Below are 27,806 nucleotides of genomic sequence, written 5' to 3'. Positions count from 1 at the left end.
CTTGAGATCTCTGTCTGTCAAATAAATAAAATTAAAAAAAAAAAAAAAAAAAAGTTAAATATACACCTATCATATGATCCCCCCCCCACTGCACTCCTATGTATTTATTTACCCAAGAAAACTTAATCCTATGTCTATACAAAGATTTCTACACAAATGTCCATTTATTTGTAATGTCCCAAACATGTCAGTAAGCCTGGCCACTGGAGTGAGGATGAGGATTATAAAGGGATATGAAGAAACTCTTAGGAGCAATGCACCTGGTCACTGTCAATTGTGGTAACAATTTATGGATATATACGTATGTTAAACTTTATCAAATTGTATACTTTGAATATGTGCTATTTATTCATAACCCCTAGAAGCAGGAGAATGGTGGACCCCAGGTCCTGGAGAGCAAGAGAAATGGAGAGAGAGGCTGTTGGTGAAACGGTACAAACTTTCAATTATAAAATGAATAAGGTCTGGAGATCTAATGTGCAACATGGTAATTATAGTTAACAATACTGTATTATATACTTCAAAGTTACTAAGAAAATAGATCTTAAAACAAGAAGTCTTGCCAGGGTCTGGGAACTGAGCCCCACAATGGGCTCCCTTGCTCAGCAGGGAGTTTGCTTCACCCTCTCCCTCTGTCCACCCCTGACTTGTGCACGTGAACATACGCACTCTAATAAATGAAAAATAAAATTTAAAAGAATAAAAGACTGAAACACCTGAGTACTATCAGGAGGCATTGGTAGTGTTTAACTTTCTGGCTTTACTAATACATAGAACTAAAAGGAATTATCCCAATAGGCACATCTCAAAATCCAAACACAGGACAGAAAACCAACACAATGTGATTATCAGAGGCGTAATTAGGAACTACGGCTCAGATGATAGTTTGAAGGTTAACAGAGGTCCACAATGTGCCTCATGAACCTGTCCCACCCAACTATGTCAGGATTATTTATCTGATGAGGGCCGCTTCTACATGAATATTATTTGGTGTAAATTCATAGTAACTTTATATGGTCAAGAACATCCTCAAATGATTATTAAGATGAGAAACTACATGTCTTTTAAATCTCCATTTATTTAAAAAAAAAACCGTCACCATCAGATCTCATAGAATCTAAGAAAACTCTTATTTTTCTTAAAATTAAAAACTTTCTGATAGCTGTTTAATACCAAGTTAATTTTTACTTTTAAAAGTAGTGCCGGGGCGCCTGGGTGGCTCAGTGGATTGGGCCGCTGCCTTCGGCTCAGGTCATGATCTCAGAGTCCTGGGATCGAGCCCCGCGTTGGGCTCTCTGCTCCGCAGGGAGCCTGCTTCCTCCTCTCTCTGCCTGCCTCTCTGCCTACTTGTGATCTCTCTCTCTGTCAAATAAATAAAATAAAAAATTAAAAAAAAAAAAAAAAGTAGTGCCAGGTTTCACTCATATGTGGAATATAAGGAACAGAGCAGAGGACAATGGGGAAGGGAGGGAAAACTAAATGGGAAGAAATCAGAGAGGGAGACAAACCATGAGAGACGCTTAATTCCAGGAAAGGCTGTGGAAAGGGAGGTGTCAGGGGTATGGGGCAACTGGGTGAAGGGCACTAAGGAGGGCATGTGATGTAATGAGCACTGGGTGTTATTACACAACTAATAAATCTTATCAAAAATGAAGTACTATAAGTTGGCTAACTGAATTTAAATAAGTAAGTAAATAAATAAGTAGTGCCAAGGGTGCCTGGCTGACTCAGTCAATAGAGCACATGACTCTTGATTTTGGGGTTGTAAATTCAAGCCCCACACTGGTTGTCAACTACTTAAAATCTCAAAATAAATAAATAAATTTTCAAAAAGGAAGTTTCAAGGAAAATTAGGAACAGCAACCATTGCAAAAAGCAAAAAAAAAAAGCGGGGGGGGGCCTAACTGAGAATTTTCATACAAAGCCAAGGAATTAAATGTCCTCAGTAAAACATCAGTCAGTAGACATTACTGCACTAACCCAGAAGTCCTATCTTCTTCAACAAAATCAGAGATTATCCCAAATCTTTAAAAGAAGATTATTTATAATTTGCCCAGTCACAAAAATATTCAGACTGTTCTACCTCTAAACAAACAAAGAGGAGGTTCTATCATATAATGCTCTTAAATTTTTCTCATAAAGATTGGTTTTTTAGGCAGGCTCAATTCTTCTTTACCAGTAAAGGTAAATCTAATACTAAATACAATAAAGTAAGACTCACATTCATCACTTGTATTAAACATACAAGTTGACACATTCTTTCAAGGCAATGCTACCTCCCAGATCCAAAAGACTACATACCAGACATTAAGTAACCGGTCGTGTACTGCTCCAGACAAGAAATAAAGACCAGTGATTCCATCAAAGGGCTGGCTCTCATTAGGAGGTCTGATAGTAGTGAAGATGAGTGTCGAAACTGGTGTTGCATGGCCTGTGAAGTGCTGGAGAAAGTTAAATCTCATTTAGGAGAGGGCACATTGCAGTAAAAAAAAATTAAAAGAGTCCATGTGGACCATAAGCAATATATATGATTCATATTTGAAATCAGAACTCCAGGTAAAGGTAACAGCTAAATTTAATTCTAAGCAACTGGGGTTATTTGTGCTACATTCCTCTCACTTTTAAGAACTCCATCTGAAAATACTGAAAAATCAAAATGTCGTTCTCTTAGGTCCTACCCACAATCTCTCTTTCTTCCATTTTTGCATTAAAGATCCACTTAATTCAATCCATATTTAAAGGGGTGCCTGGGTGCTCAGACACAGCCAAGGAATTGTAGGTCCTCATTTTACTCTCAGTGAGTCGAAACCACAATTTTAGGGCATCATCACAGCACCAAAAGTACACCCCTGAGCACACTCAAAACGTAACACTATATCTCCACAGTCAAATACTACAAATGTACTACCTGCCAGAGGTAAGCTAGAAACCAAAACTATTATCATTACACAGCAGAATAAAAGATTTTTAATTCAAATTCTCCTTATTTGTTCTACTCAAATGCACGTGAAATGAACACATCTAACTTATTTAGTATCAACAAACCAGATTTGGAGACTAACTTTTATCTACTGATTCTGTTATTTGATATGCCTGAAAACAAATCTGTATTCTTAAAACAATATGCTACAGTTCAGACTTCCTGCCCTGCTCCATACTTACTCTAGATGACTGTTAGGCTTACAACTAATTTGATTCACTCACTCTGTAGATTTCTTTGGTCTCCAAAACCCACAGTTTGATTGTTCGACCAGCTGAAAGCAGCATCTTTCCATCTGGGCTGATACACAGGGAGCTGACACTGCTATTGTCGCCTTTCCATTTGCTGTTTTGTGAAGAGAAACAAAAACGTCTCAGTGAATAGGGAGAAAACTTTACTGAGAGCAAAAGGACAGGAAAGAAGCAAATCAGGCATTAAAAATATCACTTAAGGTTCTATGCCATGTTGCAGTCCTTAAAAGCCTGTGTCAAGTGACTAACCGTGGGCACTAAGGTAAAGCCTGCCCAATAAAACAGAGTTTCTCAAGAGGTTCCAGAAAATGGAAGAGTCAGAGTTTTAAGAATGTAAACTGGGTAGTTTTGTGTCCTGTGAGGTATATGTATATCTACCACATATCTACATATGAGGTAGATTTTAATACCCCGGGAACTATCAGGCTGTATACCAGGACCACAAGTCCATTGCATCCCTCTGGAAAGGACTTCCAGAGCAGTTACAAACCACAAATCATAATGGCAAAAATAACCTGATTTAAATAAATAAAACTTCTGTACCACAAAGTAAGTCATAAATTTAAAAGCAAAAGGCTAAGGGCACCTGCGTGGCTCAGTTGGTTTAATGTCTGCCTTTGGGTCAGTTCATGATCTCAGGGTCCTGGTATCAAGCCCTGCATCAGGCTCCCTGATCAGCAGGAAATATGCTTCTCTCTCTGCCTCTCCCCCTCCCGCTCTACCCCCTTGAGCTCTCTATCTCAAATAAATAAAATCTTTAAAAAGTAAGTAAATAAAAACAAAAAACTTTCTAGCAAAAGGCTAGAAAATACCAAAAACATAAACTTTAAGAAAAGGATTAATATTCAGAACACATAAGCTCTATATTCAAGAACTAACTCAAGTTAAAAAAAACTCAAAATAAAAAAACACAAAAGATATAAACAGGCAATTCATACAAGAAATTCAAATTGTCAATACACATGAAAACACTCAACCTCACTAGTACGCAAGGAGATGCAGCAATAGCGTAGACCTTCTCCCTTACCCTTTCCAGCTCCTAACTCTTTTGACAATTTCTCATCAATTCCCAGAGCTGCTACATTTTATATTCCCTATTCCACACCTATTCACTTAACATATATATTAAAAAAAAAAAAAAGACAGGATCACCACCTGACAAGCTTCCCTGAATCCACCTCCCCAGTCAGCACTAAAATGCCGGGACAGAACTAACACCACTGCCACAGCTTTCTTCTATCCCCCATTAAGAACTGTGCAACTTACAGTATAACCTCCTACACTGGCATCACCTGGAGACTTAGAAGATTTCCAATTCCCAAACCCCAACTGGACCTACTGAATCAGCTCTATCTGCACAAGTAATTCACATGCACACCAGAGCCTGAGAAGCTCTAGATTAAAAGATTCCTCTCTAGGAAATATGACTGGTGCCAAAGTAAAAACCCACACATACTGACATCTGAAGGCTTCCCCATCACTCTACAAATGAAGCTCAACAATTGAGCCACCCACCCACACGGGCCTTCCAATCAGCTTTTTAATGTTTCATTTTCAAATAATGACAGGCAGCCATCCTCAGTCATTCGAAGAATGCCTTAAAAGACAGAGGCTAAAATCAATAAAAATCAAAACACATCCTCAAGAGGGAGATGATATAAGGAATAAAAGAAAAATACTTTAAATCCTATACTTATTATCTTCAGGGAGTTAGAAAATATTATACTCGTGAAAGAAACATGGTACAATAAAAAGGAAATGGAGAACAAAAACAAAGTTCCCAGAAGTTAAAAATATGGTTAGAGAAATAGAAAAATTCCCTAGATTTGGAAGATGAAACTGAGGCCATCTTCCCAGTAACAAAAGAAAAGGACAGAAGGGAAAATAAGAGGGAATAAACTTAAGGGATTAGCCCAGGATAAAACATCTAAGTAACAACAGGTTGCACTTAGAGAAAGATCAAAGACAACAGAGGGATGAAATGGTCAAACACACACTAAAATAAAAAGAGCAAGATCTCCCGGACTAATGGTCTCTTGACTGCCAATGTAATTCACTGACTAAACATAAGGACAACCAGTACTGACAGCTAAAAACCAATGAACCAAAAACAAATAAATAAATAAAAATAAATAAATAAACCAATAAACCAATGCTTGAAATCCTGAGAGAGAATTATTTCCAGCCTATAATTATCTTCAAACTATAAATCAACCATGGGGACACAATAACGGTGCTGGTAGACAAGGAAAATCCCACGAAATTTACCATTTGCATACTTTTCTTAGGAAGCTACCGATTGGTGTGTTTTACAAAAAAGAGGAGAGTAAACCAACAAAGAGAAAAAGGGATCCAAGTAATAGAGGCTCCATCTGACAAAAGAATTTTCAGGATGATAATGTAAGAATATCCCAGGATTATTGCTGTTCAGCAGATCCTGGAGGAAAGCGGAGAAGTCCTCCAAGAAACAGATGAAACTGGAGGGAAGCTGTCAAAAAATAATGTAACTGATTAACGAATGTGCCCCAAAATAATATGTTACTGTGAGCATGGAGCTAATGGTAAGTATATAGGAAATTAAGCAATGAACAAAAGGCAATTATACACCCCCAAGAAAATAAGAGTTTTATGCCCAGAAATAATATAAACCTGGTAGAGTAGCGTACAAGGCTCATCTATAATGATATCTAATGCAAACAATGACTAGCCCTTCATCGAAAATTGTAATGTACCAATACTCAGAGAACAGAGAGGGGAGAGGCGAGAGGCCGAGAGCTAAATCCTATTTCTCAACTGTAGAGCCCACCACACAGCGTTAGGATTAAATCCAACACTGTGTACAAAGTGAACAGAGCCTTGAACACTGGTAGCCCCTATGTGAAGGACCTGACATTATGAACTCTCATCCAGACAGCATTTTAAAAAATACAGTTCCAAGGGCCCCACCCCAGACCCAGTGGGTGAGAATCTGCACAGGTGTCTCTGACAGTCATCAGTGGGAAACTACTGCCACAGGTAAACGGAGACACACAATACCGAAACTCTAGGCAGATGACCTGCTCATCTGCACTTCCTGCCCCAAACCCCCTTCAAATTCTAAGCCTCTATCACCACCCCATCTGCTGGGTCTTGCCTTTCATGTATTATTTCAAATTCAACTTCTCTGAAAACTCAAAACCATTTTGTTCTAAACTGTACCTCTATTCACCTAGGAAGTTCACAAAGCTGAAAATGAAGAGCTACATTTAACTTATGTCTGTTACTTAATAACCCCTTCCATGCTACCCAAATGTTCTTAGTTGGTATCTTCTCCATTCTCACTTCCTACTTTTATCATCCCACACTTGAACTACTACAACCACCTGGAATCTGGCCTTTCTGCCTTGTTTTGTTTTGTTTAATGACTTCTCTGCCTTTGAATCAGCTCCTTTCCATTTACTGTACACAATACTGGCAGAGCACCTTTTCCTAAAGCATTATCTTGGTGACTTTATTCCCAAGACATTACCTTCAGTGGTGCTCTCCTGCTTATGACACAGAATCTAAAACTCCAAGAAAACAGTTCTAATGCAGTAGAAAAACACTGTACCAGAATTCAAGATAGTATGAAAGAACTTCTTCCCTGCCACTTATTAGCTATAAGATCATGAGTATCATTATCCTTCCTACTATCATTTTCCTATCCTTCCTATCCATCCTCATCTGCCCAAGTTGAACCAATTCAACATTCACTGAACAGCTACTATAAAGCTTATCACAGGATTAAGTGCTTGAACCAGAAGAGTGTTAAGGCCAGACTCTTAAAATACTTTGGCCCATATCCTCTACCAGCCATTATTCCCTAGTATGTAAATCCTCTATAAATATCTTACTTCCCTTTCTCCTAGCCTTTAGTCTTCTCATCTCCCCACCACCCTTCCCCCCACTCAAAAGGATTCTCCCACCCTCTTTATCCAAATCTTACCTCTCCTAGAAGGCCCAACTGAAATCTCTTTTCTTCCACCAGGCCTTGCCAATGCTATCCAACTCATTCGACCAGTACCCGCATGCTATCTTATGGTATCTCTTGTGCAATTATTTCACTCTTGTATCATTACTTAACATTCGTGTATTAAAATCTTGCATGCCTGATTTGATTAAAAATTCCTTGAAAAGTCTATAACCTCTTTAGTATCTACATTCCTCTCCGTGTTCAGTATCAAACTTGACCTACCACCAAGAACAGTCGATTTGTCCAACTCTAATGCATTTCCAACAATAACCAAGTTACCCCTCCAGTACCATGGAACCTTCAGCATTACTCACCACTTTACTTTGCATGTCTGTGTATTCCATTCCACAATATATTTATCATCTGAACAACTATACAAACAGCCATTGTCTTGATGCCACTGTATGCAATTAACCTTGTTGTCATGTCCACCACTCTACAGATTAAAAAAAAAAGATTAAAAGAAAAAAAACAACCTGATATAACATAATTACACATCCCAGAATCACTACTAACAGTTAACAAAAAAGTCAGGCTTTAACCTAACTAAAAACATCCTAACCTACATCTATCCATTTCTAGTATCAAAACTGAAACAAATCATCTATAAATTCATCAAATGTTAACTTTCTCTTCTCTGCCGAAAAAATACACTTCCACATCATTAAGTCAAAGGATGCTAGCTTTGTTCGTTTTTTAATGATTTTATTTATTTACTTGACAGAGAGAGAGAGAGAGAGAGAGAGACAGTGAGGGAGGGAACACAGCCAGGGGGACTGGGAGACAAGCAGGCCTCCCACTGTGGAGCTCTATCCCAGATGACTTGAACCAAAGGCAGCCTCTTATCAACTGAACCACCCAGGTGCCCCAAAGGATGCTAATTCTAAATGCCACTTGCTTTTGACAGGTATGCCAGCATTAAGACAAGACAGTGGCCAAAGTTTATGATTTACAATATACTATTACATCTAAATCCCGAAAAAGCATGCAAGGTAGGTTATAGAATACCCATTCAAGAAATGAGAAGTTCAGCTACTTACCCATGACCACATAACTAGAAGGAGTCAATCTCAGGATGGAACCTCGGTTCCAAAGACTGATCCCCTTCTACTTCACCAATCATAATCCCAACATCCCTTATTCTGATCATGTTGCTTATTTTTTAATACACTCATTCCCTGTTAAAGATTTATGTATAATCCCATGAAATACCAAAATCTAAAAAGGAGTTCTAGGGGCGCCTGGGTGGCTCAGTAACTAAGTGTCCACCTTTGGCTCGGATGATCCAAGAGTCCTAAGGTTGAGCCCCGTATCAGGCTCTCTGCTCCACAGGAAGCCTGCTTCTCCCTCTACCAAGCCCCCTGCTTCTGTTCCCTCTCTTGCCATCTGTCAAATTAAAACAAACAAACGAACAAACAAAAAACTTTAAAAAGGAGTTCTAGGTTTCATTAGCATTATGTCCACATCCACAGTAGTTAGTTAAAGCAGCTATCACACTGCATGGATTGCAGGCACCTGTTCACCACAAACGATTGATCAAATCAAAGGATGGGCTCCCAGCTACAGTGGGGTAAAAGCCTGCATGAGGACAACACTTGACTTGGAGAGGAGGGAGGAAATAAGAGAAATTCCCTTACTATCTATACCTCTAAATGCTTTAACTCGCTTTACAGTTGTATTTTTATAATATTTAACATGAAAATAAGTAACGTACTTTGAAATGCAGATTTAAAGTCAGATAAAATTTTTCATATATCAAATCAACTGGGCTTTTGTTAACGTTATTGGTGTTTTAATGGTTATTTCCAATGGCGCAAATAATGCTATTGGAAGACAGGTACTCTTTCCATTAGTGACACATAAAATTAGGAAAACTTTCTGAAACTATTTGAATACCATGCATAAAAAGCCTTAACATTAAAACCCTTTCACTCAGGGCGCCCTGGGTGGCTCAGTGGTTTAGGCCGCTGCCTTCGGCTCAGGTCATGATCTCAGGGTCCTGGAATCGAGTCCCACATCGGGCTCTCTGCTCGGCAGGGAGCCTGCTTCCCTCTCACTCTCTCTGCCTGCCTCTCTGCCTACTTGTGATCTCTGTCAAATAAATAAAATCTTTAAAAAAAAAAAACAAAAAACAAAAAAAAAAACCCTTTCACTCATTAATTACAGGTCAGTAATTTTGGGAATCCATGTAAACAGCAAACAAAATGTGTAACAACAAAAAACTGGAAGGCTCCTTAATGGTCAGTAATAGTTAAATCATCAAGGGACTACCCAATTTTGTGGACTTTAGGCAGTCACAGAAAATATTTGTAACTAGTTCTTGACAAATACAAAAACTGCTCATGTTGTAATTTAATGGAAAACATCGGGATACAAAATAGATGAGAATTCAATTAAACATATGCACAATGAAATACACACTCTATTAAACATCTCTTGGTGATGTAAGAATAATTTTTCCCCTTTTCAACATTAATGTAGTTTCAAATTATCTATGGAAAATGTTACTTAAAACAGAAAACACTGATTCATATATACAGAAGCATTCCTATACAAAGACAGAAGTTCAGTGAACACCAAACACGTAATGTAACAGACAATGTCCAAAACAAATTATGCTAAGTTAAATCACTGCCCTGGAGTGCCAAGCTCTCACTCTGCTCTGTGACGGTGGGGCTAGACTCCACAGACCACATTCCTGCTTTGCCAGCTAGATGGCCAGCAGGCACAGCCAATAAGGGGTGCTAGAGACAGACAAAGCTGGAAGAGGAACAAGGGACTTGTTCCATCCTGTCTCCTAGTGTGCATCAGCCCAGCATTTCTTCATCCCAGCAGAGCAATCCTTTTGGTAGAAGCTGAACCCAATATACAACTGTTCCAACACCAGAGGAACAAGTCTCCCCTTCCTTCCAGGACACCAGCAGTCAGTTAAGAGCTCTGTCCTCAGAGGTCTGGCCTCCAAGCCCATGGGGCCACTCTTCCACAAGGGACCGCAAGCAAAGAGAACATCTGCTCCTCAAAGGTTTGTGTTTCAGCAGTAATCCCACCTCCCTCATTTGTTCCCTAGAGGTGGTGAGCTCTTTCCTGCAGTCAGTTTGTGGTACTTAGAACTCTTTCTACCCTTTATTTTAAATCTAGCCAACAGTTCTTCATATTCTCACCTGTAACAAGGATTATGTTACCTATTATAGCTATTAACAAATATTACTGTTCACAATTTTAAATGTGGGGGCAGAAAAATGCCCCTGTAATAAAGATCCTACAACACTATTCTGTTTTGTTTTTAAATCTCTAATGATCAGTTTCCCCATTTCTTTTATATACAATACACACACACACACACACAAACACACTTATCTATACTTACTATCAATTTACTGTGTAATTCTCCTTTTACTGTACTGTATAATAAAATACTACCAACTGCTGTACCAATAGCCAACAAGTCAATCTGGTTATTCGTTCCTATAGCTTCTGATTTCCTTTTTTTCCTCTGGGGACTTTCCTGGGGGGGAAAAGAAAAGGTTCATTTTGTATTTCAAACACAAGACATCATTAATGCATAAATACAAATGCCCACTGACCCACAAATGAAATGTGACTGTTACCAAAAGACACTTAACATTGGCGGGGGGTGGGGGGCGGACAGATGACTCACTCTCAAATGCTTTCTCACTATTTGGGGGGGAAAAATCACCCCAATGGAAAAGAAGAGCTTGTAATTCTCTGTCCCTCTCCCCTCCCTCTCTGGAAGGAACGGGACAAATAGGACACGCTCCTGGTATTCTCTTAAAAGGTCCAAGCAGCCTCACTGCTGCTTCTACCTCTCAGAAATGAGCCACTTGTGACAGGACCAAATGAAGTCTCCATTCCCAAGCAGAGACTACAGAGCCATAGCCAAGCAACCAACATTTCCCCTTTTTCCTCCTCATCTCTCCTGTGTTCTAGCTTCGTTCTCGGGAAAGGGGACTCAAACTTGTTTTTATAAACACACATTTATTTCAGTCTCAGCCAAAAAACAGTCGGAACTAGTAGAGCACAGTAGAAGTTGCCCTAGTGTGTGAGAATTATGGGATAGTCCGAAAGTTCCATGCGGTCTTCTTAGTGATCCTAATCACTTAAGAGGCACAAGTTCCAACCTAGTGTCAAATGCCACAAGACTGCTTTGATTTGCATCAAAAACAGTTCTGAAGCTGACAGTCCAAAGACAATCAATGATCACGACTTCAGGGTATTACATCAAAGTTTACAGTGCTGAGGGGCGCCTGGGTGGCTCAGTGGGTTAAGCCGCTGCCTTCGGCTTGGCTCAGGGTCCTGGGATCGAGTCCCGCATCGGGCTCTCTGCTCGGCGGCGAGTCTGCTTCCCTCTCTCTCTCTCTCTCTCTCTCTGCCTGCCTCTCTACTTGTGGTCTCTCTCTGTCAAATAAATTAAAAAAAAAAAAAAAAGTTTACAGTGCTGAAAACATATAATTTAAGAACTTATTTACCACATGATGTTTTTTAAATTAAAACTTGCCAGCCTGTGCTTTAGTATAAAGCTCTGAGATATCCATTCTTTTAACATAAAATAGACCATTACCACAGGAAAAAGAACATTTTCTCAATAGTGCAAGATTTTTGCTCTACAGCACAAAGCAGAAGCCCAGGATATGTAAAACTTTACCTAATCCAAAATACACCAATGAAAACTATGATGTTAAAAGTGTATAAAGAGTATCAAGGAGTAGAGATGCCTGGGTGGCTCAGTCTGTTAAGCATCTGCCTTTGGCTCAGCATCCTGAGCCAGAGTGTCCCGCACTGGGCTCCCTGCTCAGCGGAGAGCCTGCTTCTCCCTCTGCTTGCTGCTCCCCCCTTCTTGTGTGTGCTCTCTGACAAATAAATAAAATCTTAAAAAAAAAACTATTTTAAAAAAAGAATATCGGGATGCCTGAGTAGCTCAGTGGGTTAAAGCCTCTGCCTTTGGCTCAGGTCATGATCCCAGGGTCCTGGGATTGAGCCCCGAATCGGGCTCTCTGCTCAGCGGGGAGCCTCCTCTCTCTCTGCCCGCCTCTCTGCCTGCTTGTGATCTCCGTCTGTCAAATAAATAAATAAAATATTTTTTAAAATAAAAAGAATATCAACAAGTAGATTTAGAAAGCATTTTCCATTTTATTTTCATTTAGTTAATCTTATGGAGATGTTACATTTGAAGAATTTTCTTCACTTAACACATTAAGGTCAACAAAAAGTGAAAATATTTAACAAAAAAGGTAACTTTTATACAAAGAAAATTACACATTTTGTAAGTCTTAAGAAATGTATCTACATTAATAAACCGCAAAGAGAAGTTATGATTAAACGCCAAAGTATAAGAGGCACCTGGATGGCTCAGTCAGTTAAGAGTCTGCCTTCAGCTCGGGTCATGATCTCAGGGTCCTGGGATGGAGCCCCACATCGGGCTCTCTGCTCAGCAGGGAGCCTGCTTCCCTTCCTATCTCTGCCTGCCTCTCTGCCTTCTTGTGATCTCTCTCTGTGTGTCAAATAAATAAATAAAATCTTAAAAAAAAAAGCGCCAAAGTATAAAAAAATCTGATGGTTTTATCAGTAACCCTTAAATTCCTGAAACAGTGAAACCTTAGCACAAGCAATGTCCTAGGTCCCACCTTCAGTTTAATGAACGTCTAAAGCCACCTCTGAATGATCCCACAAGGCAGATATGGTTTCAGCACAAGGTTATGAACACAAACGCCCATCTCAGGCAAGGGCAGTAGGGGAATGTGTACCAACCTCCTACTACATTTCATCAGAAAACTCTTCTCTGAAAGATTCTAGAAATTATTTCTCCAACTCCTGGTTTTACCAAATCAAGTTAAAATCATTTCACACTGACGTTTCTAATGTGTGAAACAGAGGCTGTTCCAAATACATGTATGCTTTTCTGCAGATACAAATGCATCTGCCTTTGGCTCAGGTCATGATTCCAGGGTCCTGGGATTGAGTCTCTCATCCGGCTCCCGCTCAGCAGGGAACACGCTTCTCCCTTTGCCTGTTGCTCCCCCTGCTTATGTGCTCACTCTCTCTCTCTCTGACAAATAAATAAATGAAATCTTTAAAAAAAAAAAAAAAGCACAAAAAGGGGCGCTTGACTGGCTCAGTGGGAAAAGTACCAACTCTTGATCTTGTGTTACCAGTTCAAGCCCCACACTGGCCATGGAGATTTTTTAACAAAATTTTAAAAAATTAAAAAATTAAAAGCACTAAGAAACTTCATATATTAATCATTAACATATTCAAACCCTATTTTCCCTACCAACAAAATCTGTGTATTTTGGGAGAAGCAAGCAGAGGCAAGTGGAGGAGCATCCACAGAACTTATGCCCAATTTTGAGGATCAATGGTCCAAGCCTAAATAATAACACAATTAATGCAACTCAAAGAACTACTCAAGCATATTTTTGCAGAGCTGGACCATCTTTTTAAAAAATCACTCCCCAGTGAGCAGGATGAGCATGTCTGAACAGGTCACCCAGATAAGTTTATATAAGCAATGTGTATTTTAGTAAAATCTGTTTTAAATATTACCCCTTACCAAGTATTTCTGAAACCAAGAATTTAGTGCTGATAATTACAAATTATGACAGACTTTTGTCAGCATTTTCTTTCAGAATCTGTTGCTCCTGTAATCAAAAACTTCAATGACTCCCCAGGGAAGAATAAATCATTGTACTGGCATCTACAATTTGCCTCCAGACCACCTTTTCCAACCTTATTTCCAATTTCAATTTTTATATTACATTCCCTAATCACTAACATCTTCCCATTTTGCTTCTGCTTTTCCCTCAACTTGGGAACTGCTTTTCCCTCAATTTCCTTTTGGTTAAAAAATCTATACATGCTTCAAGGTCCACCCCAACTCTCATCTCTCTACAAAAACCTCTTCTATATTTTTATGTAAAGACTTTATTTTAGAGAGTGCACGGTGGGGAATGGGATTGGCAGAGGGGGAAGCAGACCCCCACTTAGTAGGGAGCCCAATACAGGGCTCTACCCCAGGACCCTGGGATCATGACCTGAGCTGAAAGCAGATGCTCAACCAACTGAGTCACCCAGGCCCCACCTCTTCTTTCTCTTAAGGCACACATCATACTGTGCTCTGCATTACAGACACGGTATATCTGAATTGTCCACTTCTTCTTTGCTGTGTCTCAATCATACTCAGTTTTACTTCCTCTGAAGTACCTAGCACAAGGTTATGTGCACACTCATTTTACATGTAAATACACCAAATAATGAAAAGGGTTAAAACTTTAGTTCGTATCTGTGACTAAAAAACTGGAGTTTCTAGAGGTACCAGGAGTGAAGACCCCAAAAATGTGATTTCTTTCAAGAGTCTTTTTCAGGGCACCTGGGTGGCTCAGTGGGTTAAGCCTCTGCCTTCGGCTCAGGTCATGATCTCGGGGTCCTGGGATCGAGTCCCGCATCGGGCTCTCTGCTTGGCGGGGAGCCTGCTTCCCTCTCTCTCTCTCCCTGCCTCTCTGCCTACTTGTGATCTCTATCAAATAAATAAATAAAATCTTTAAAAAAAAAAAAAAAAAAGTCTTTTTCAGTGTGAAAGTCGGACTAGGCTAAGCAATAAAGAGTAGCACCGTGGGGCAGCAGGGTGGATCAGTCGTTAACCAGCTGCCTTTGGTTCAGGTCATGATCCCAGGATCCTGGGATCAAGCCCTGCATCGGGCTCCAGACTCCCTGCTTGGTGGGAATACTGCTTCTCCCTCTCCCACTGCGCTCCCTCTCTCGCTGTATCTCTCTCAAATAAATGAATAAAATCTTAAAAGAAAAAAAAAAGTAGCACCAGTCTGAAAAAGTTTATCAGCATTTGATCCAGAAGGCAATCAGAAGGCTGAGTGAGTCCCAAGGGGTTAAGTGCATGATTTACAAAAGCAAGACATAGGGCAGACGTGGTGAAGACAAAGAGGAAAAAGGGAAAGTGCTGAGAAGTCTGAATTTGATCAAGTAAGCAATGACGTTTTAGACTGAGATCCCAAGGAAGAAAAGTTTACATTGAGAGCTAGTACATACACTCATAAAAATATATGTACATATAACTGAAAGCAGCTCCACAAGAAACTTATCCTTTCCATGCAAAATACATTCACTTTTTTTACACTCATTTTTTCAACTCTATCACAACCCACTAAACCTGTTTCGTAATGATCAAAACCTAATTTTGAAAAATCCCGACCTCTAGACACTGAAAATTATGCCCAAGTTTCAAGTTTCAGTCTGCAAGTTAGTCTCCTATGCCTTTTCTTGGCCCACCTTAAGGTCATTTCTCTGGCAAATGTTTAAGTCATGGGTAACAATGAACAAAATGTGTGCATTTTACATGTAATTACATGGTATTTATATCAAAAACAAATTCTAATAACCAGGACCTTCTATTCCTGCCAAGAGTATCTAATCTGCACACTTTTCCTTGTTTTGAAGTTTACATACTGGAGAGACCCTAAGATACAGCACCACACATTCAGGAATATACAGAGACTGCACCACATCTCCAAGGGATAGGAATGGGGATACTCAACTCAGATTCTTCAAAGAAACATTCTTAATGCTACTGTGCTTGCCTTGTCTCATGCCTGAAATGCCATGTGCTTCGTTTAACAAGAACTAAGCTGTGTGAGATCATTTTAATTGCAGTAACAGCAAAGCAGCATGGTAGCTGAGAGGAGACAAAGTCTGTTTCTTCAGGGCTATACACCAGCTAGGGAAGGAAAGTGAAAAGTTTTGAGAGATTTTAGGGGGCAACAAAATAGGGTCAGTTACTAGGTGGGGCTCAGGCACTTATTTTGTGGCTCTGACATATCATTTAACAGCTCAGCCTCAGTTTACACACACACACACCTGAGAAGCTTTAAAAACAGCATCCATCTACAGTCCAACCATGTGTCTCCTTGCACTTTTCTTATCATTTGAGGTCCTCTTCCCCCCCAGGCTACATCAACCAAATGAAATACTCAGCTATTTAATATGTACAAAAACCATCCAAAAACTTCTGTGGCATAAATGTGAGGTATTATGATCATTCTTGGCCAAGAAAACAATACGGTTTTTCTAAACATCCAGGAACCTCTACTTTAACTCTTCTTACCCAAGTAACCCAGCACTAATTCATTTTATTACTCACAGGAGTAACGTCACCAAACTTTGTCCTTGGGTGGCAGATTGCCAATTACTGAACCAGATACAGGATACTCTTATAAAATGATTTACACTGAGGAATGTAGCAGTAAATTATTAAAAGAGCCCAAAGAGAATGCTCACTGTATCATTCAATAATAACACCTAACATTTACTACGCACTTACTACACCAGTCATATACACTGCCTCGTTTAATTCTCAAAGGACCATGAAAGGTGGGTAGCATAATCTCTACTTCATGTTTGAGTAACAAAAATCTTAATTAAGCTGTTGGGAACACAGGCTTCAGAATATCATCCTTACCAAGACTTATACTCTAATCCTCAAAGATTTAAATAGGTTTAATAAAATGAGGGCATCTTAAAACTTCAGTGGCAAGGATCCTAACCCAGGGACCCGGGACCAGAGACTGAAGCAGCTGCTACAAGTCGCTCTTCATTTTCTAGCTTTTAAAAAAAATCACATGACTTTATAATTTTATCCTGTAATAAACACAGGATAATAAATAAAATGTGCGCATTTAAGAGAACCACTTCTCCCTCTAATCTTCAATAAAATTGATGCTCTAGAAGGATACATCCCCAATATGATGAGGACCAAATGTCCTCTCTATATTCCTCCTAGCTCTCAATTCTGTGACTCAAGATCTAGGGTTACAGTGTAAGAACAGTGGACCAGGAGTCAGGGGACCTTGATTCTTTTTTTTTTTTTTTTTTTTTAAGATTTTATTTATTTGGGGACCTTGATTCTTATGGTCATGGTCTCTTTACTGGTTACTAAAGATTTGGTGAAGTCACCTGGAACTTCCTGAGCTCTGACTCTCAGTTTTTAAAAATTTTATTTCAGGACATTTCATAGAGCTGTGTGGCTAAAATGAAAACATGCAGATAGAAGAATACTGAAACCTATACAAACTTTTTTTAAGTAGCCAAATTCTCATTTTTCAATGAGGCCCTCCAAATTAGTAACTTGCTCATTGTGACAAAAGCAAGTTTGAGTTGAGTCCTAGATATGAAACCAAATCCAGATATTTTTCTACTATTTCAGAGTGGTATACATAATCCAAACTCTGACTTTCAACAGGAAATTTAAGATAAGGTCAAAGTTTTATTCCTGAGGCATATCCTGTGACTTAAGTCAATAGAAAAGCAAGGGGGGGGGCAACAAATTTTTACTATCCTAATATTAATTATTATTTGTTGCAGATAATGGAGCACAAAGCTCTAAATACTTGAGTTCTAGTCCTGGTTCTATTTCTGGTTTTTATGCAAGCTGACTAATTTTCCAGAGTCTCAGTTTCTTCTTCACAAACAAGGCAAGAAGTTAGCCTTTATTTACCTGCAAGGACTAACCATACAAATCTGAGATATTAATACCAACACTTGCAGCACTTACATAACACTAATAAATATTTCTACTTTACTAACCACGTTCACCTTCACAACCAACCTGAGGTGGGTACTATCACCCCTCCCTGTTCTACAAACGAGAAACTAGAAGTACAATCACCACTATGAAGCCAAACCTAGATTCAGAAGTAAGCAGTAGAGCTTGGATCCATGCATCTAATCATTGCTCCATGTATTCCCCCAGCATCAGTCTTATCATCTCTTTACAGGACTGTTAAATAGAAACACAGAAAACAATTTTAAAAAAGAAAAATACGCAGACTGCTGTAACTTTAACAATGGCTATGTTTCTTTTTTTCCGAAGTCCAAGTTCGCCTTGACTTAAGAGCCCTGATAAAGGTTTCTTTTATTTATTAACTAAAGTCACTTCATCTAGAAACTAAGAAGCTCTATCTTAAGATCCGAAAAATACCTAAACATACTCACCCAAAGCATAGTTAGATGTACCCCTACTTTCAACCTAAAAATTTAGCACACATTTACCGCACCGTAGTCAGATGGGAGTCAAAAATCTGTCTTGAATAATAGCTTTTGAAGTTTTACACGTAGTGTCAGCTAAACATTCACGATACCTGTTCCTCCAAATCCCATTAGACTAATTCGATTGCCTACCCTATACCTGTAGTACCCACGTGCAACTGCGTTAGAGCAGACGTGGTCGAGTGATTCAACAGTGAATGACATCTTACCTGAGATGGGGCCCTAACAAAAAAGCCTTTCCTAACACGGCAATGTCCTGTCTCAGAGAAACTTCACCTGAATTCACATTCATTACATTAAATCGACTACTTCACTTTACCTCCACATCCTAATACAGACTTCAGACTTGGCTAAAAGGGGGTGTATAAAAGGGCAGAGGTTTAAAAAAAAAAAGGCATAAAGTTTCAAATGACTGAGAATGGAAACGAGCCTGAGAAAGTCAAGAGTTTCAAGAGTGAGACTACCACACACTGGACGTAGAAGAGAACACGTGGTGAGCCTGCACCCAAGGGTTGGGGGGGGGGGGGGTGTCCGGAAGCAAGGAAACAGACTTATTCATTCCAATCTCCTAAGGCAAAGCCGATGAGCTAGAGAAATCAGAATAGGGTACTACAGCCCCAAGAAGGGGCTCTGTCAAAGTCCAGGACGCTAAAGAGCACATGTTGCTGCGCCAGGCTTCGCAGAAAGAAGCCGCCCTGGGGAACTGGGGGCCTACGCGAACATGGCGGCCCCGGCGACAGCGGGGCGCGGGGCGCAGACCGCATGGAGCCAGTCAGGAGGGCTCCAGCCTACGGCCCGTCCAATAGGGCCGCGCCCTCTTTATCGCTACTCTGCGGGCAGGCCGCACGCGGGACTGGCGGAGCGGATCGAGTCCGCGCCGCCGCCGCCGCACTCCGTGCCTCCTCAACCGGGGCCTCGGAGGGCCGCGCGAGATACCGGGCCACGCACCGTCGGACCAGGGGTGAGCTGAGACTGAGTCCGGGCACACGCCCGCCCCCCGCCGTCCCGCCAGCTTTACCTTGGCCTGCAGTCGCGCTGGCGCCCAGGCCAGGCAGGTGCAGGTACCGCTGAGGTGCGCGGAAGGCACGTACTCTTGGTGCAACCTATTGTTGGCGGTCTCCCACACTCGCAACTGACCGTCGGCAGACGCCAAAGCGAAGTAGGCCTGGTTCAGCGGGGAGAAGGCGCACGGAACCCCTGCCGGAGACAGGGGGTCGGCAACACCACGGCCACCCGCCGCCATTGCTGCCCTGGCTCCGCGGCAGCCACGTGTTCGCCTGTGCGCCTGCGCACCGGCGTGGGGCGGAGCCTAGAGGGAGGAAGTGGGGCGGAGGGAGAGCAGAGGCCCGAGGGAGTGGCTCCTCTCGTCTCTAGCGGGTGTTGGGCAGGCCCGACCTGTGGACGGTGGCCTGGAGAGCTCAGAGCTAATTTGTACTGGTTGGAAGAGGAGACGTGTGGAGGGATGTGACTGCAGACTGGAGAGCACGCCCGTTACTTTGAAAAAACAAAAAAGAGAGAGAGAGAGAAAAAGAAAGAAAAAGGTTGGGTTTTGTTTTGTTTTTTAATAACATGATTGAACTCAGTGTTTAAGAGACAATCACTTATAGCGCCGTGATTGTGGCAACTGTTTTGGTTTTTCTTAACCACTTCCAGGCTGTAATCATGTATACATATAACAATTTATTCAGTCATAGTAGTGTGAAAGTAACGGTGGGATCTACTGTCCTCCCACCCACCATTTCGTCAGGATTAATCCCATGTTACTACATCAAATAGATAATTTGTCCGCCATATTTCACCAAATCTATGCATTGTGATTCGAGAAGTGTCAGATTAATATTATTCTGCCCACAGTTTATTGCCCAGCAAGAAAGACAAAAAACGCCACCCTCAGGGATATGGGGAGACTAAAACTTTTACAGCCAGGGAGTGCCACGGTAACATTTGTGTTTTAGATTATTTGTAATGACAAACATGTACATGTTTAAAAGGCCTCCTGGACTCCACGGAGACGGTAAAGAGGCAAGAAGGAAAACTGACACGATATAGGACAGTGCTGGGTCAGACTCAGATGAAAGCAGTAAAGGTGGGGAGAAGCGCCCAGATTTCAGATAGAATCTGAAGTTAAAAGTCAACAGGACTTGCTAAATGATTGCAAAGGGAGAGAAAAAGACAAGTGAAGGATGACTCCAAGGCCTGAGCAAACTCATGAATGGTAATACCATCAGCTAGATTGGGGAAATGGGTTTAGTTGGAGTGGAAATCGAGAATACTGTTTTGGACCGTTAAGTATGAGTAAGCTGAAATCCATGTCAAGTGAGGGAGCTGGGGGCAGCCTGTGCGACTACCCCTCCCTCAGGACCCTCACTGGCCCCTACTGGCTATGGGCTCTCTTGGTCCCCAGAGTGGTGGGGGCTGGGGCTGTGAAGGGAGGAGGCAGGTGACAGTGAGGTCCTGGGGGACTGGAGTTGGCTACAAAAGATCACAAAGATGTAAATTTGGATGCACTAGCATACAGATGCTATTTGAAATTGCCGGACTAGCCAGATCAGGTTGGGTGCAAGTATAGATAGAAAAGAAAGTTTAGCCCCAAACTGTGCAATCTTTAAAGGTCAGGAGGAGGGGAAGATCCAGCAAAGAAGATTAAGAATGGGTAAGATGAAAGCCCAGGAGAGTGAGATGTCCTGGAAATCAAATCTTTGTAAGGATTCAGGAAGGAAAACTTGATCAAAGCCATGTCAAATGCTGTAAGACGAAGACTGAGCATGAACCAGGATTTGGCAACATCAAGGTCATTGGTGACTCTTCAAAAGCATTTTAGGGGCACCTGACTGGCTCAGAAGGCAGAGCATACAACTCTTAAACCCGGGTTATAAATTCAAGCCCCATGCTGGGTATGGAGATTATTTTAAAATAAAATCTTAACACACACACAAAACAAAACAAAAGCATTTGGGGTAGGGGACTTACTATGGAAAGTAGAAGAGAAAAAGGGATGTAAGAGTATACAGAAAAGGGATTTTCATAAAAGTTTTCAAGGATTTCTGTTATAATGGAGCATATATGAGTCTGTATGAAGAAAAGTCTGAGCTAGAGTTATAAAGTAGTCATAAATAAAATAAAAGCTTATTGCACTCACGGTATGTACTGTTCTCTGTGTTTTATGTCCATTAATCCATTTAGTCCTCACAATAGCCCTAGGGTGTAGAAACTGTGAATATCTCCGTTCTTCAGGTAACAAAACTGAGGTATAGAGCTGAGCAGTGGAGGAGGAGCTGGGTTTCTAACCAAAGTCATCTCTGCGTATGAACAACTTGACCCAATGAAACTATACAGAGTTCACGTAGATGACCCTTCAATACCCAAAATGTCTTTCCTTGACTTCCTTCCTTTCTATGATCCTTTCAATGATCTTGGCCTCTACCCTACACCAGCCACTTATTCCCATGGGTCTCAGTCCCATATCTCAGACCTTATCATTACAATAGCTGCACTCCCTTCATAGTCTCAGTTTTCCCACACCACTCTAACCACTGACTCCTGTCTTTCCAGCTTGCTCCCGCCAACTTCCAGGCTCCAGGCAATCCTTCTATCCCACCCAACTGTCAAACCATTGATCCTAGTCTTTTCACCTACCCTCACCCCTCCTCCTTGATGGCTGCTCTTTCCTCTAAATTTATCTTAATCTCAATCATTACAACCCTCAAATCCCTTGCGTCTTTCCCACATCATTGTCCTTCTGTGGTAAAAGTGCAAGCCTGGTCAAATCTAACTCTCTGCCCAGAAGCAGCAGAAAGCAATGAGAGAAAAGTCACAGCTTCCTATTATGATTCATATCCACTTTAAATTCATGGTCACAAACTTCACATGGAAGTCAATGCTGCCAAGTTATCAGTTGTTCCCTGGCCCATTCATACTTCCATTCTTCTCCTAGATACTGATTCATATCTTTCTTCTCCTACCACTTCAAACCTATCCCTCTCTCCCTGCTCTCAGTGAATGACTGTGCTTCCTATTTCTTGAGAAAATAGAAGCCATCACAAGAAAACTTCCACAAGCTTCCAGTACCATGAATTCTAACCAAACTGTACTCCATCGCTCCTGGCACTCCAGATGGATTTTCCATGCCCCTAGAAAAGGCGACCATTCCACATAAGTTCTAGATCCCATTATTCCAAAAAGTCTTTCCTCTATCTACAAGCATCAATTTTACTTCTCAGCTTAATCCTTCTCATTAACATATAAACATACTGGTTTTTTTTTCTTTCTTCCTAAAAAATAATATTTCCTTTACCTTACTTCCCCCTATAGTCACTCTACCAATCTTTTCCTTCCTTAAAAAAAAAGGTAGTCTGATTTTCTTTTTTTTTAAGATTTTATTTATTTATTTGACAGAGAGAGAGCACATGCATAAGTAGGCAGAGCAGTAGGCAGAGGGAGAAGGAGAAGCAGGCTCCCCGCTAAGTTGAGAGTTCAAACCTAGGCTTGATCCCAGGACCCTGGGATCATGACCTGAACTGAAGACAGACGCATGACCGACTGAGCCACCCTGGCACCTCAGTAGTCTAATTTTCTTAATCTCTCTCTTCCAGTGGGACTTTCATCCCAACCCACCACTACCCCAAAATTCCCAGTAGAGCCACCTCTAACCTCCATATTGCTAAATATGTGTCCATTCTAAGTCTGCCTCTCATGTGACTTGTCATTAGCATGCCTGCCTTCCATGACTTCACACCTCTCTGGGTTGCCTCTTACTTCTCTGGCTCTTCTTCTCAGTCTTCTCTCTTGGTTCTTCCTTATCTCTTACTCTCTAACATCAGGGTGCCTCAGGGAACTTCTTTACTTGGGCAAGGGAATTTCCAGAATGAAGACTATACATTTTCCAGCTTTCTCTACAAATTGTGAGGCCATATGACTAGCAGCCAGTACAAAAATATCCTTAAAGTTATGCTATTCTTCATTGCTTTTTTCTTCTTAATTCTTGGAACTCAAATGTTATGGCCAAAAGCTAGAGCATCCATGATGGACTTTGAGGAGAAAACAACATGGTGAGAAGAGTAGAGCAGCAAGGCAGAAGGAACTAGAGACCCTGAAATATGATATAAGTCCTGCACCAATGCCTCGGACCTCTTTTATACAAGAGAAAATAAACATCCCTGTTGTTTAAACTATAGTATTTTGGGTGATGTTACATACAGCTGAACCAACTTGTGCTCATTATTTTATATCCTTTGCCTCAGTTGGTGATCCCACCAGCCATCTAGTTAGCCCCTTGAGAAAGTCAGAAATAAGCCCTGTTTATTAACCAATCCCATATCTCACTTCTGCCCAAACACATAACTCACATCTGATCAATCACCAGATTCTCTTTTTATCTCTTAAATAATTCTCTATTCAATTTCCTTACCTCCATCCAATTCTAACCACGTCTGTTCTTATTGTGCCTTGTCACTCTCACTGGAACTGCCACCAATGCTTGTATTGGACTCCCTTTCTCCATGCCAGTCTGCTGGTATGATCTTTGTAAAATATTAATCTGACCACTCCACTTCTCTACTTAAAATCCTTCACAGGGGCACCTAGCTGGTGCAGTTGGTTAAGTGTACAACTCTTGGTTTCAGCTCAGGTCCTGAACTCAGGGTCCTGAGATCATGCCCACATTGGACTCCATGCTCAGCGAGGAGTCTGCTTAAGACTGTCTCTCCCTCTGCCCCTCCCTGCCATGCTCTCACTCTCTCTCTAAAATAAATAAATCTTGGGGCACCTAGGTGGCTCAGCGGGTTAAATCCTCTGCCTTCAGCTCAGGTCATGATCCCAGGGTTCTGGGATTGAGCCCCGCATGGGCTTTCTGCTTAGTGGGGAGCCTGCTTCCTCCTCTCTCTCTGCCTGTTTCTCTGCCTACTTGTGATCTCTGTCTGTCAAATAAATAAACAAAATCCTTAAAAAATAAATAAAATAAATAAATCTTAAAAAAAAAACTTCACAATCTTGCTGGCACCTATAAAAGAAACTCTATGCTGTTTAATATATTTGGATTACAAAACAATCTGTAAGCTGGTGCCTGTCAGCCTCCCCAACAACATCACTCATTAGACCCTCATCCTCATCTTCTTCTGGTTTCCTGCCCTTATCATCCCTGTCATGGGTCCTGCTCTTTTGCTCTGCCTATAATTTAGGCTAACCCTGTTCCCTCTCTGCCCCAATTCCAGCTCTCATCAAACTTACTAACAATTCAACTTTTTATTGTTGTAGATAAAGTTGTAGATAAAAACCAATTATTTTTATCCTAAAAGGTGTTAGATACTACAATCTCTAATCCTTAACAACATACTTGCAAATCAAGTCAGCAATATATATATATATAAAAAAGATTAAATACCATGATCAATTGGGATTTATTCCAGGAATGCAAGGTTGGTTTTACATTCAAAATTCAAAAACTATAATGTACCATGTTAAGGGAAAAAAGGACTAAAAATGCATGATAATCTTGAAAGATAAAGAAAAAGATTTTAACAAAATCCAACATCCATTCATAATTAAAAACAAACAAACAAATTTTGGGGGTGTCTGAGTGGCTCAGGTCCTGATCTCAGAGTCCTGAGCTCAAGCCCGGTCAAGTTCCAGGCTCAGCACAGAGTATGCTTGAGAATGCTACCCCCTCCTTCCCCTCCAGCACCCCCCACTCCTCCATGACTCGCACTCTCCCTCTCTCTCAGATAAGCAAACAAACAAACTTTTAACAAAGTAGGGACAAAAGGGTATCCTCAACCAGATAAAGGGAATCTACAAAAAACCCACAGCTCACTTCATACTTAATGGTGAAAGATTGATGCTTTCCTCCTAAGATTGAAAATTAATGTCTCATCAATTCTATTCAATATTTTACTGAAGGTTCCAGTTAGTGCAATAAAGTAAATAATGATGACGATGATGGTGGTGGTAGCATCCAAATTGGGGAGAAAGGAGTAGAAGTATTTTTATTCACAGATGACTTATAGAAAATTTCAAGAAATCCACAAAAATTCTAAACCTAATAAATTAATGTACCAAGGTCTCAAGATAGAAGATTAATATATAAAATCAATGATATTTCTTCATTCTATTGGTGGACAATCAAAATTAAATTGAGAATGACTCCATCTACAGTAGCACAAGAAAGAATAAAATACTTGGGAAAAAAATTAACAATAGTTCAAGACCTGTATTCTAAAAAGTATAAAATATTGCGGAGAAAACTTAAAGGAGACCTAAATAAATGAAAAGACATTGCCTGTTCATGAATTGATAAACTCAATATTGTCAAGACAGTGATTCTATTCAGTTTGTTCTACAAATTCAAAACAATCCCTATCAGAATCTTGGCAGGACTTTTTGTAGAAATTGGTAAATTAATTCTTATGCAAAGTGAAATGATTATCTAAAAGAAGAACAAAGTTGGCGTCCTCATACTACCTGATTTCAATTAACAGCTAACAATTAAGCTACAATATCAAGGCAGTGTAAGAACTTCTAAGATGTACTCTCTTAGCAACTTTCAAACATGCAACACAATATTAAAAATTGTTGGGGTACCTGGGTGGTTCAGTTGGTTTAGCACCTGCCTTAGGTCATGATCTGGGAGTCCTGGAAATGAGCCCTTTTCAGGCTCCTTGCTCAGCAGGGAGTCTGCTTCTCCCTTTGTCCCCCCCACCCCCATTCATATTCTCTCTCTCTCTCTCTCTCTCTCTCTCTAATAAATAAATAAATAAATAAATAAATCTTTAAAAAACAATATTATTAACTATTGTCACCACATTATACATTACATCCTCAGGCCTTACTTATTTTATAACTAGAAATTTGTACCTCTTGACCTCCTTTGATTGACTCCTTCGGTTTCTAACATACAACAGTAAATCCTGGAGGTGTTCTACAGAAGCAAGACTCAGGCTCAGCAGTGACTGGGGAAACAAGTGAAAAAGCAAGATAAAAGCAGTTATATTCTCAGATTTAAATACTTTATCTTCCACTAAAACTTTTTTTAGTTTTAGTTTTTAACTAAAAGTTAAAAAAAAAATTACGGGGGCGCCTAGGTGGCTCAGTCATTAAGTGTCTACCTTCAGCTCAGGTCATGATCTCAGGGTCCTGGGATGGAGCACTGCATGGGGTTCCCTGCTCAGCGGGAAGTCGACTTCTTCCTCTTTCCTCTGTCCCTCCACCCTGCTTGTGTGTGCTCTCTCTCTTTCAAATAAATAAAATCTTTTAAAAATAAAATAAAACTTAGATCCATGTAAAGATATACAATGAAATATACAAGTATTAAATATATTTGGGTCATATTTGCATGCTGAATTATTCAGTATAGTCACTTAGGCATCAGGACTACTGGTTTTCTCATTCCCTACTTTCTTCATTCGTTTATTAAGCAAATATTTATCGAGGGCACATTTTGTTCCAGGCACTATGACGGGCAGTAGAATTACAATAATGAATTAGACACAGCTCTCTCCACGATCTTATCCTCCAACTTGGGAAAATGGTAAATAAAGTGATTTCATGTAATCTGACATGCACTGTGGAGGGTTGGCCTGAAGACAGGATATACCAGTGATTTGGACTTACTGTAAGCTCCCATTCTGGTGAGGCTGATAGCTGAAGGATGAGGAAAAAATTATACAAAACACAGGAAAGAAGCACACACAAAGAGGTAGAGGAGCACATCTGTGGAATTAGAACTAGTGATCTGGAGATTCTGAAAATGTGAGTCATTGGCCATAGTACTTCTTGACAGCTATTTGGGCTTTAAAGTAATTGCTCACCTAAACGCCACTAGAAGACAGTGTCTTTCTGACCTTATAACATAAACATGATGAGTTGATGCTGTCTCATACTGTCAGATAATTTCAGAGTGCAGGCTGATTGTTTCATAGGGAAGTCAGAAGGAAAAGGAAAAGTATAGCCAGAAATAGAAAGGCACAGATAGTGGCCTTTTTTTAAGAGCTTAAATATTCTGAAGGATCATGAATAAATAAGGAATAGTTATGTTTTTCAACATATGTTAACGTATTTCGTTAGATGTGTATAGGATAAAACATAACATCCTGTCTTATTCAAACAATATAGTGGGATGTCATTTACTGTTTATAGTTTATCTTAGAAATCAAAGAGATGTAAGTTTTTTCCCATTTTCTGTCAAAATATCTTCTTCTTTCCAAGTCCTACTCCTTCTGAAATAATAGCCAAATATCATTTAATCATCTTTAAGAGATAATAAAGTAGGAATGATAAATTTTAGAACCATTCATAGGGCTTAGGATTCAGAAAGTTCAACTCGGGCCTTCCTTTGACAGTAATAATAAAAAGATTGGTCATAAAAACTAAAAAAAAATCAAAACCAGAAGTGAGACCTACAGGTGGAGTGGAGGCAAGAACAGTTTCTTTATGCATTTTTAGGACTGAAAAGAGAGAAACCCTGATAATGGATTTTTGTGGTGGCTGATGTTTTAGAGAGCACAGTTTAGAAAGTACTAAT

At 40.3% G+C, this 27,806-nt stretch overlaps 1 protein-coding gene and 1 non-coding gene across 2 annotated transcripts in view; both read right to left on the bottom strand.

Annotated features, from left to right (window-relative positions):
* Positions 1 to 19,561, bottom strand: part of WDR43 (WD repeat domain 43) — a 46,609-nt gene extending 27,048 nt beyond the window's left edge. The window contains exons 1-5 of the mRNA XM_045979632.1: positions 19,311 to 19,561; positions 10,590 to 10,727; positions 7,537 to 7,658; positions 3,205 to 3,325; positions 2,302 to 2,441 (exon numbers count right to left, since the gene is read on the bottom strand). Of these exons, the coding sequence (XP_045835588.1) occupies positions 2,302 to 2,441; positions 3,205 to 3,325; positions 7,537 to 7,658; positions 10,590 to 10,727; positions 19,311 to 19,535 (746 nt within the window). The 5' untranslated portion in view covers positions 19,536 to 19,561. The remainder of the gene's footprint in view (positions 1 to 2,301; positions 2,442 to 3,204; positions 3,326 to 7,536; positions 7,659 to 10,589; positions 10,728 to 19,310) is intronic.
* LOC123926275 lies at positions 2,752 to 2,836 on the bottom strand. Its single transcript, XR_006815203.1, has one exon. It is a non-coding gene; the product is annotated as a small nucleolar RNA SNORD53/SNORD92 (small nucleolar RNA).
* Positions 19,562 to 27,806: the final 8,245 nt, after the last annotated feature.

Source organism: Meles meles, chromosome 15 (genome assembly GCF_922984935.1).
Source record: "Meles meles chromosome 15, mMelMel3.1 paternal haplotype, whole genome shotgun sequence".
Classification (NCBI taxonomy): Eukaryota; Metazoa; Chordata; class Mammalia; order Carnivora; family Mustelidae; genus Meles; species Meles meles.
Note: the sequence above shows the minus strand (reverse complement) of the source record. Positions and strands in the feature narration are given on the sequence as shown.